Genomic DNA, 12,260 nt, shown 5'->3' with positions numbered 1-12,260 from the left:
CATTGGCAATCATAACATATTTCTTTATTTATATATTCATATATAATACTATGTTAAAACAACAAAATAAATGAATTGTAGGTTGTTATCATGGACTACCGATGGAAAAAGGTACCAGGCTTATAATTTAATACGCCAGACGCGCGTTTCGTCTACATAAAACTCATCAGTGACGCTCAGATCAAAATAGTAATAACCAAACAAGTACAAAGTTGAGGAGCATTCAGGACTCAAAATTCCAAACAGTTGTGCCAAATACTGTAAAGGTAATCTATGCCCGGGATAAGAACATCCTTAGTATTTCGAAAAATTCATACCTTTGTAAACAGAAATTACCATATAATTGATATTCATGTCAACACCGAAGTGTTGACTACTGGGATGGTGATACCTTTGGGGACGAAACGTCCACCAACAGTGTCATCGACTAAGATATAAAGTTCAAATTGTAAATTAAGTTCCAATTGAAATTTTACATTATATAAGACAAGTGGAAGATAACAATGGAACACGTGTAAAAAGGATGTTTATCATTAATGGACCAAGTGCTCGGGAAATAACAATTGTAGGGAAATAAAACAGAAGTAGCATACATAATTTGATGATGTTCTACGTACAGATAATAAATTTCAACAAAAGTACATGCAGGTTATCTAACAGTTTAACATTTCAAATTTGCAAATTTCCATTATATATGATAGAAAAACATTCGGTTAATGAGATGCATACGAATGACTCGTGGACCTTTAATGAACCTTAAAAGTTACCAAATTATTGAATACATGCACTCGCAAAAAAGTTCCGAAATACTGAAAGAAGGTCGTACGCCTCTTTTAAGTTCGTCTGCTATGACAAATACCGTGTACATGTACGTAAAAAAAGGGAAATTGCTTTCGAGGTGGGTTTTTTTTAAAGTTTTCTAGTGAACAAAATATACACTTTAGCTGAACATATTAACCTAAACTTTTGGCATAAAATTTCACGATAGCGTTAGCATGTCTAATAGTATGATTATATATGCTTTAATTTTTAATTGTTAGTATATAAGGATTTTACAAGCTGATTATATATGGTCATATGTGTATGTAGAAGTTACCAGACATATTGTAGTGTTAAAAAACAGGAAATCACCAATGAGTGCAGACGATGCAAAATCAATTTAAAGCTCTAAAGAATCATTGCATTATAGAACACGGCTAATATTGTAATGTTGTGTAAACGTTATGGGTGATAAATCACGTGATCTTGTCAAATTAAGACGCATAACAATATTTATAAATAGAAATTATGATTTGTCTATTTTGATTGATATGGGGATTTCCTGGATCAATTTCTGATATTGTCGCGGTGTGTCTGTATACTTTATTTTAATCATCATAAAGTCATTTCCTGGTTATATCTATAAATAGTTATACGACATAAAACGAATGTATTAGAAATAGGAGTGGCTAAGAATAAGTCAGACTATAAAAGTAGAATACCGGCAAAATTGCACGTAACTTGACGGGAACTGACACTGGAAAGAATACTAACGATGTTATAGGGATTAAGCAGGCTAGTCGATTTTTAAAATTTAAATTATATGAAAGTACCTTATATTATAGGTCGTCATTGTGCATATAGCGTGTATGTGTCAGAGGTGTATGTTGTACACAATTTGAATCCTGATATATATGATAAGTAATTAATTGTACAACACGAAATTACATATTTTTTTATATTTGAATGCATGTCTTAATATTGAATATTAAAGTTGAATATTAAAAAGAATGTGCGAATGATGCAGAACACAAGGCGCTTGGCATTTTTTCTTTAAAAAATATATTTTTTGTGGTTGTTTTTTTTTTCTCCAATTATCTGTAAAATCTTAATTTAGCTAGTTAGCTGTTGTTCTTATCATTGTAGAATATTCACTTTTTAAAAAGTGAGATACAAAAACAGATATATTTAGAAGAAAAAGGAGGTGCATGACCACAAACGTATGTGAGGTGAGCACGATAAGTTCATACCACCAAAGCATTCATCTATTCTGTATTGACATGAATTAACATTGGTATGGTCATAATTATAAATTAATAAATGTTTACAAAACAAACAAAAACTAAGGATTTCCTACCCCAGGACTAGATTTCCAAAGCTGTATTTCGCAAACTCTTTCGGAATTTGTGGTTGTCAACGCTCTTCGGCTTCGTACTTGATTTACCTTGTTTGATTCGAGCGTCGCTTGCGAGTTGTCAGTAAATGAAACGTGCGTCTGGTGTACAAAATTATAATTCCGTAATGTATGATGAATTTATTGTTAAAACGTCATTTTCATCTTCAAAACATTCCTCGTGTATTCGCATCATGCATCTTTTTCAACAAATATTTCACTTTCTCATCAAAGTTAGGTTTGGGTGAACGACTAAATTACGAGTACATAATAGTTCTAGTGATGGACCTCCCAAAATGTTCTTCTTAAAATTGCGATTATTTCAGTACAAATTTGAAGATATTTAGTGATAGCAGTAGAAGACGCTCCTCAAGTTAATAAAACCAACTATAAGGGATCTGAAGGGAGGTGAATAACGTCAAACATCCCGGAAGAAATATTTGCTGTCCAAAACATTTGATCTTGACGTATAATATTTTAGATATTCGGAAACATTAAAATATTTAAAAAAAACGTATATCACAGAAAAGGTATCTTTTCATTTGTATTATTAACTCTGGTACCTAAAGAAAGCATATGCATACTGTCTAAGAGAGGGTTAATATCGTTATACAACATAAGACGAAACATTCGAAATGTACTAGATCCACTTCAAAATAGTCAATTACAAATTTGCAATTTTAAATGAGCTTTTTCTGTAAAAATTGAAAACGAAGATACAAATTTATTTATTTCAAGAACCACACTGATTCCCACAATAAATACACTGAAAATGTATTTTTGAGTTTGGTCGATTGATATTTCGTTAGACAGTTGGTATTCCAATAGGTACTAATTGTAAACCATTATACGCCGACTAATATACTTGAACTTATATTAAGCAGAATTCAAATAAAACGATTTCAAAGACAAAGAGAAAAAGCATTATTGATGTTTTTACCGATATTTCTGTTTGTTTCGTTTACACATTGGCGTCAATATCCCAGTTGATACGGTAAGCTCGTGTATATTCACACTATATGGAATTCATCAGAAGGTATGTGCTTTTTACACAAAAACTTCGCTTCAACAGCGTTATGAGGAAGCACGATTAAAATTGACATTACGTCAGTCTTACGGACACCATAAATAATTGGTTGAACGATAGGTTGTGTCGGTGTCTCATCTCACTAGCAACATGTTTTCGCGGTATTTAAGTCTGCAATTTTGATGATAGTAGGACTTTTATTAAACTGAGTTTGTAATCGCATGGCGGGTAATCCATCCATGCTAGGAGATGTGTACGTTGTCGACGCACCTGATCTCGATCATTTTGCAGTTCATGCGATTCCCTCAAATATTCTGCGTTACCTTGCTTTATTTCCATATAAATGATTTACCCATATTTGAACATCGGTTAACTATAATTACCTTAATTTATATAAAATTTTGTAGTTTTGGTTGTACAATCTTACCTTTTAAGTTATTTCAAAAGTCAATTATTTAAGTTGAAGGACTGTTTCTGTTACCCAATTGAAATATATTTTATATTTCTAAATGAATAATAATAATCATCATTATAACTCTTGGTATTGAAAATAATTTTCATAATGACGTAATTGTACTGTGACATGATCAACTTTTCTGTTAAGTACTAAATTTATTATTTAACAACTACTGTAACCTTATCATAGTAAGATTTAATTCATTGTTTCAGATGTAAAGGATTTCAACAACAGTATCAATAAGAATATCAGATATAGACTGCTAATATATTTATTTTGTGAGAAATCTGATTTTCATTTCAATTAAGATCCAAATTCCAAGGAGTGGAAAGAGTGACGAAGATGACATCAGAAAATATAAAATGTTCATTTACAAAATGTGATCAAGGACATGTTATACCACCGCGGTCAGCTAGAGTTGACGTAAGAGGATTTCATGTTCCTAAATCAAAAAGAAAAGGTATGGATACAGTAAGAGTCCCTTTAAAATACATGTCAATCTTTCAAATTATTTGCATACAAGTTTTTACCAAAATCATTTCATATATTTTCAAAAACATGTTTGTCAGTCTCACATGACTTGCTTTTATGATTATAAATTAACTGTTTACAAAACTTTGAAATTTTCGAAATACTATTGATATCCTACTCAAGGAATAAAATACCTTAGCTGTATTTGCGGGGTTTATTCGGAACTGCGGGTCTTCAATGCACTTCAACTTCACATTATATTTGGTCTTTAAACATTTTTTATTCGATCGTCACTGATTAGTCTTTAGAAGACAAACGCTCGTCTTGCGTATAAAGTCAGAAGCCTGATGTCTTTGATAAGTTTAAAGACAGTAAACAAGAAACAAGTTTAAATATTATGCAGTTCAAGATTAATGATAAGCAATATTAAAAAGTTCCGTTCAATAATTAGTATTGTAACATAAAAGAAGCATACACCTGGACAAAAAACATGACAGAATGTCAGTTTAGAAAAATAGTGAGGACACCTTAAAAGCAAAAAAGATGAAAGCATAATAAAGAAACTTTAGATTTAAACACTTATTTCATTCATTTTTTTCTGAAAGGAATGGTGGTAGATTGGACAGATGATGGCTCTGCGTCTCTCCATATGACGTGTTGGCAGAGAGTGTGTGACCTTGCTCAGGGTAAAACTCCAAACATTAAGTTATGCAAGAAAGAAAAAGACTTGATATATGAAGCAGAACAAACAGCAGAGTTTCATGATTCAGAAGAATGTTTTCAAAACGAGGCTTTACGTGTCGCTGCATTGTTAAGAGATTCAGCTTATTGCATAGGTTTCACAGGTAAACAAATAATTTTATTTAGGTAACATCCGCTTTTATGTGGGAGGGGGTATAACACTTCCACCAGGCTTGTTTAGAAACAATTCGGCCTGAATATAGATTTGTTCGTCTGTATTGACCAAGGCAGCAAAGCTGCTAAAGAAATCAATAGAAATTCAAAAAGCATGCCAAAGTCATTTTCTTTCATCTATATCCCAACATTCACCTTTACTTTTATCCATCCACCCACAGTAATATAAGTCAAGAGAAATGAGTAATCATTCGGTTATTCGTCCGTCCATCAAAACGTTAAATCCGTAACCGAACTAAAACTGAAGTAAATGTGAAGTAATAAATCTTTCAGAGAATTTGAGCACCTTATGTCATTATACATTTCATATTTTTTTCCTGTTCCAGATGATTTTTGCGGTTTTCCCTTAACAAAAACAAATGACTTTGCTTAATCTTCTTATATTGATGGATTAACCATTCACAAAATTCAAAGGTAACAATGCAAATAAACTCATCATAGATACCAGGACTAAATTTAGTATATTCGCCAGACGCGCGTTTCGTCTACAAAAGACTCATCAGTAAAGTACGAAGTTGAAGAGCAACCATTCACAAAATTCAAAGGTAACAATGCAATTTAGTTTTTTATCAGTATATGTTTGTGTGTTATCCGTTGTAAAACACGAACACATGCAAACGAGGGATTGGATATCATTATGTGTGTTCTTTTTATGTTTTCTGGGTCGATAAGACTGCTGGGGGAGTTTTTATTCCCTGAGGGTATCAACAGCCATGTAGTCAGCACTTCTGTGTTGACATGAGTTTTCATTGATATGGTCATAACTATAAATTAACGGTTTACAAAACTTTTTAATTTTTTTTATATTCGAGGCTTTTCTACCTAGGTAACAGATAATCTTAGCTGTATTTGGCAAAACTTTTAGGTGAATTTTGGTCCTCAATGCTCTTCAACGCTCTTCAACTTCGTAGTTTATTTGGCCTTTTTTATATATTTTTTTATTCGGGCGTCACTGATGAGTCTTTTGTAGACAAAACGCGAGTCTGGCAATAACAAAATATGTCAAAATTTCAATTCTGGTATCTATGATGAGTTTATTTACAACCCCTGGGTCGATGCCACTGCTGGTGGAGTTTTTATTCGCCGAGGGTATCACCTACCTAGTAGTCAGCACTTCTGTGTTGACATGAGTTTTCATTGATGTGGTCATAACTATGAATTAACTGTACAACACTTTTAAATTTTTGAAATTCTAAAACTTTTCTACTTCAGGAACAGATTCCCTAAACTGTATTCTGCAAAACATTTAGGGCATTCTAGTCCTCAATTTTCTTCAACTTCGTACTTTATTTTGCTTTTTTTTATTCGAGCGGCACTAATAAGTCTTTTGTAGATCAAATGCACGTCTGGTAGAAATATAAAATTTTAATCCTGGTATCTATGCTGAGTTTAGTTATGGCTAAATTTCATAAAAAGCGTTCAACTTCGCAAAAAAGTACGATTGTGATTATGTTTCAGGTGCTGGAATTTCAACTGCAGCTGGCATTGGGGATTATCGAGGCATACATGGTCAGTGGACCAACAATGATAAAACTAAAGAATATGGTAATTATGGTTGTATAACGAATTGTATATTATTTTAGTTTATCTGACCACTGGAAATAAGTTTGTACAAAAACCGTTCTAGAAGATGTGTTTTGAACGGATATATATATATAGTATAGTTGTTGTATACTCGATATGGTAGATTTAATCAAGTTTAAAATTGAGAATGGAAATGGGGAATGTGTCAAAGAGACAACAACCCGACCAAATAAAAAACAACAGCAGAGAGTCACCAACAGGTCTTCAATGTAGCGAGAAATTCCCGCATTTGTATTCTAATATTCCTGTGTTTTTTTTCAAAAAAAGACTTCTAATGAACAGGCGCTCGTGGTTATATATAGGATGTGGAAAAGAGAAGCTAGGCTTTGTCACAATATATTGGCTTTGATGCTGTGAAACGATTTTTTAATTTACTCCAAATAAGATAATACATGATCAATCTATTTCACAACATATGTTGATGAGCAATGCAATAATTGAGAAATTTCGTAAAGTCAAATATTATTAAAGACGCCTTTGGCCTAGATTTTCATCTGGTCTTTGAATTAAGGGAAGTTATTTTCGGCGTTTTGCATTTGCGCCGATTTTTCCTTTCATTTGCCGAAACTCATTTTTTTTTGCGCCGATATTTTTACAGGTAAATTATAGTTGAACAGATATAAGAAGATGTGGTACGAGTGCTAATGAGACAACTCACTATCCAAATCATGTTATTTTTCATTAATCATTATAGACCTCTTCCGTAAGCCAGTTGTACAAATGTTGTGAATTGTCGATCATAACATGTATATAATTGTTGTCCCTGTTTCACCACGGGGAGGGGGAAGAAGACCTACTATATATATCTCCAGACTATTCCCTTGACCGTATCCGTATTTCTTTAGCCTCTGTCTTTCGATCATCTGCCACATGGTTATTCTCTGTAGTTTGACAGTAGTCAGACCATCAGCTGATTCTGTGGTGACTCTAGCCTTTACACGATTTTATGGTACATATTCAGTAAGATATGTTTATTTATGTTTCACTGACCTTCCGAAATGTATGACCGTCGATGATTAAAGAATTGACTCCTCGGCTCGTTTTAGTGTTCAATCAAAAAAAAACTTATTTATTAAACCTAAGCGAACAAAATTTATAACCAGATTTTTCCAATGGTATAGTACATGTGCAAGTATTAACTTACCTGTAAATCTAATAAGAAGCAAATATACAATCGGCGCAAATGAAAAACTGAAATCGGCGCAAATGTAAAACTTTAATCGGCGCAAATGAAAGAATGAAAATGTTTAAATCGGCGCAAATGTCATACTCTTTTGGTTTTCTGAACAAGTCAGTCTTAAATTTATGACATGATACATTTGGTTTATATTCTAGGTCCTGCATCAGCTAGTTTTGGGCTAAACTTACATTCAAAGAGAGACCATCTTCTTCCAACATATACACATGAAGCTATTTATAAACTAATGGACATGGGTTTAATCAAATATTTGATTAGTCAGAACACTGATGGACTACACAAGTTGTCTGGAATTCCATCAGATAAAATATCAGAATTGCATGGAAATGGTTATGAAGAAAAATGTGACACATGTGGATCGAGACGTATGCGAAGGAAATCAACAGACCAACATTTAAGAGTACCTCCTCAAGAATGCTGTAGATGTGGATGTGATCACAGAACTGGAAACACGTGCGAAATTCCAGTAGGCTAATTTACAAATCAAATCAAATATATTTTATTGTCAATTAAAGACGCCCATTACAGGCAGAATAATCACAAGTTAAATTTGGTACAGTGATTACAAAATGATTACAATTATTTGAGTACAATTAAATCAATGATTACAACGAAGAGAAAAGAAAGACACACTAATGTATATTTATAAAATGTATCATGTTTCAACTTTGACAAATACAGTGAACCTAAAAAATATTGGAAACTGAATTTAAATATTCTGGTTTTTCCCCTGGTGCTTTTATGATCCTACAATAAGAAACTGTACAGATATCTAAATTATGCCTCTGTCTTTTTACAGTAAAATAAAATATATAAACTCACTAAGTTTCTAATAGGTAGGCTAATTTACATGCATTTGTAAAACCATTATACCTCTCTTGTTTTGTCGCTGTTTGTTATCTTATATGCTTCCATTCTCACTAAACTCAAAACAATAGGACTATAGAAAAAGATATATTTTGTTAAAATGAAAAAAAAGTTTAATTGAACAGAACTTTAATTTTAACGTGGATACAATAAATATACAGTATGGATCTATTTCATATTTTCTGCATCCTATAGCTCTTTGCTAGTCCTTTGACTAGTTTGATCTTGGGAGGCAAACACGGTTATAAAAAATAATTTCATTACGACAGAATTATAATCTTTCAAATTAACATGTCGTAGTCCGAGATTGCTCTAGTGTCTGAAAAAGTGTAATTCGTAGGATTTCATGGGTCGGGGGATAGCCAGCCCCAGTAATTCATTCAGACGTCAGCGCTATCCCGGATTATCTCTTCCTTGCTCAACACTGAATATATTTATGAATTAAATAAAAACAACTATTTCATTTAGGGTTGTAATGGATATATGATGAACACCATTATCAATTTTGGAGATATTCTTGAAGAATTTGTTTACTCGTCTGCTAAAGAAAATGGTGAAAAGGCTGATGTTGTCCTTTGTCTTGGTACAACACTGCTAGTTTCTCCAGCGGATGAACTAGTTACACTCGGCAAGAAACCAAACAGACTCGTCATTTGTAACAGGTGATTGCTTTAGATTGATCAAGATTCTTAATCTTTAATATGTGTTAAGGTTAGACGATCGATCTTATATTCACTTTGATATAGAGTGCTGTTTCCTTTAATCATAAAGATGTATTTATTTTTATGCCTACTTATTTTTACATCATCATTTTCTTTCCTACACTTCGTTAAATAAAAAGGAATAATTAATTTCCGTTATTACAGCAAATAAATTCTACTATACAGACCTTGTGTTCGCAATATATCAGACAATGAAGACAATGGTAAGGAAAACCTTATTTTGTGCAAATTTGTTATTTATGTATGATTAATCCCTTTTTTTTCTTTTTTTTTTAATTAATGTGGAATAGCTTGGTCCAGAATTGCCATGAACTTATGCGGAATAAGATTTATATATTTCATATTATCTTCTAAATATTAAGAAATAAGTTCTATTATACTTTCCAGACAACCGACCCCTTATGATGACTATTGCAATCAAATAGATGAACATGGGGCACAGATAGGTTCTCGGGTGTATGGTGACTGTGATCGTCTGATGAAGCTGGTTATGAGGTTTATCTTAGGTGAAGATCATATCAAGGAATGGGAAGATGGCCGGGATCAAAGAATTGCATTGTATGATATGACTAGAACATAGATAGTCATATATATATATATATATTTAGTTATCAATCACAAAGTGTCGTATTGTCATGAACTCTATATCTCGTAAATGGATTCAATGGATCATAAAGATGATAATTTCTGTTCATGGTGTGTATTCTAAAGCACTGTTTACTTTTATGGATATGTTTATTCAAATTCTGTTTTTTGTATAAGTGCTTTGATTCATTAAGTGCGTTATTGTATGCATAACTATTGTATGTAAAATTAAATGCATAATTATTGTATTTAAAATTAAATGCATAATTGAATTCTATGAATCATTCACTGCATAATTGTATGAATCATTAAATGCATAATTGTATAAATCATTAACTGCATCATTGTATAAATCATTAAATATATAATTGTATGAATCCTCCACTACATAATTATATGAATCATTCAATGCATAACCCTATGAAAAAATATATATAAAAATTATAAGTATACAATATATTGTCAAACTTGCCTATTTCAATAAAGACAATTGTGCTGATCATATGCATTTATTTGTTACTAGTATCTAAGACGGTGGAATGCCCCTTTACTACCTAGTAATATCCTAGTTAATAGCTTGATCTATATATATTAACTTGTATAAATCCACACTATGTATACCGATTTTGTGAAATTAAATATTTTGAATGATTTTCTTGTTTATTCATTAAATATGCTTTACACCCCAATGACTTATTATACTATGTGATAAAGAATTCTATAATGGGGTACCTGTATAATTGTATAATAGAAAGTTTTCTTCATAAAATTTGAATGGGCCCTCCGGACAAATACATTTCCTTTAAACATGGAAATCTCAAAGAATACTTTGTAAAGTTAACAGTCACATTGAGTAAAGATGTCACTATATGTGGCGGTATAAGCATTAAAGTAAAGCTTCCGTTTGATTTTCTATTCTATAATCGAATTATGGTTAACCAAACTAGTTTTCGAAATAGTTGTAATGATATCATGCCAAGCATAATCATTCCTGGTACAAGCTTTTTTAATTATATTTTTTTTCATCACTTATGCAGGGATCTCTCCATATTTAGAGCAACATTCGTAAAAAGTAGATAATTAAACCCATCTACTATTTATAATAACTTTCTGAGATATCTGTTGTAAATTAGACTGACCATTTAATTAATGAGTGAGCAAGCTTCTTCTGTTTCCAAGTAAGGAACTTAAATGTGTATATAGTTCTGAGAAAACTTTGTGCAGTGCTCGTCTTCTCAACGCTATAAATTACAATAAAACATTCCGTCACTGTATAGTTGTATGGGAGTATAAACCGTAAAAATTATAGAAATTTTCATACTTTGTCAAAAAGTACTATATATTTATGTAGTGGTGAGTTAAAAAATATAACCAAAGAGCTAAGTTTTTGAGTTTGATTTCAAGCTACAGATGGTTTAAAAAATCACACATTTCAGTGTATGAATTATACAGAGAAAAAGCCTCATTGATGGTGTGAATAGAAGACAAACTAAACTAAGCTGACTATGCGGTATGGGTTTTGCTCATTGTTGAAGGCCGTACGGTGACCTATAGTTGTTAATTTCTGTATCATTTGGTCTCTTGGGGAGAGTTGTCTCATTGGCAAGCATACCATATCTTCTTTTTTAAGATATAATATTGAAAAATAATATAGCTCTTATTATATGCCTTTTGAATAATGAAAAGACAAAAAGTTTTTCCTGCCTTTTCATTAAATAGAAAACTGTCTAATAATGGACATCTGATAGCAAACATAGCTTTTTGGTTTTCCTTCGTTCTTCGAGGTTTTTGCACTATACATGTTTTATCATGTTTGTTACAGCAAGGTGTTCGGTCTGTTACAAGCTGTTTTGAGGCAAATCTCACTGCTCTTTTTTTACTTGTTCTAACGATTGGTTTTTTTATACGACCGCAAAATTTGAAATTTTTTTCGTCGTATATTGCTATTACGTTGGCGTCGTCGTCTGCGTCGTCGTCGTCTGCGTCGTCGTCGTCGTCCGAATACTTTTAGTTTTCGCACTCTAACTTTAGTAAAAGTGAATGGAAATCTATGAAATTTTAACACAAGGTTTATGACCACAAAAGGAAGGTTTGTATTGATTTTGGGAGTTTTGGTCTCAACATTTTAGGAATTAGGGGCCAAAAAGGGCCCAAATAAGCATTTTCTTGGTTTTCGCACTATAACTTTAGTTTAAGTGAATAGAAATCTATGAAATTTTGACACAAGGTTTATGACCACAAAAGAACGGTTGGGATTGATTTTGGGAGTTTTGGTTTCAACA

At 32.1% G+C, this 12,260-nt stretch overlaps 1 protein-coding gene across 3 annotated transcripts; it reads left to right on the top strand.

Annotated features, from left to right (window-relative positions):
- The first annotated feature begins 1,446 nt into the window (after nucleotides 1-1,446).
- Nucleotides 1,447-10,662, top strand: LOC139489625 (NAD-dependent protein deacetylase-like). 3 transcript variants are annotated; one of them, XM_071276247.1, is made up of 8 exons: nucleotides 1,447-1,554; nucleotides 1,906-1,988; nucleotides 3,945-4,096; nucleotides 4,713-4,952; nucleotides 6,481-6,567; nucleotides 7,942-8,270; nucleotides 9,140-9,333; nucleotides 9,781-10,662. In XM_071276247.1, the coding sequence occupies exons 3-8, from the start codon at nucleotides 3,979-3,981 to the stop codon at nucleotides 9,971-9,973; spliced, it is 1,161 nt and encodes a 386-aa protein (XP_071132348.1). In that variant the 5' UTR covers nucleotides 1,447-1,554; nucleotides 1,906-1,988; nucleotides 3,945-3,978; the 3' UTR covers nucleotides 9,974-10,662. The 3 variants fall into 3 exon arrangements, with proteins under 3 accessions (XP_071132348.1, XP_071132345.1, XP_071132347.1); XM_071276244.1 differs by having other exon boundaries at nucleotides 3,849-4,096; XM_071276246.1 differs by having other exon boundaries at nucleotides 1,496-1,988; nucleotides 3,849-4,096.
- The last annotated feature ends 1,598 nt before the right edge of the window (nucleotides 10,663-12,260 follow it).

The sequence above is a fragment of the Mytilus edulis genome, chromosome 9, assembly GCF_963676685.1.
Source record: "Mytilus edulis chromosome 9, xbMytEdul2.2, whole genome shotgun sequence".
NCBI lineage: Eukaryota > Metazoa > Mollusca > Bivalvia > Mytilida > Mytilidae > Mytilus > Mytilus edulis.
Note: the sequence above shows the minus strand (reverse complement) of the source record. Positions and strands in the feature narration are given on the sequence as shown.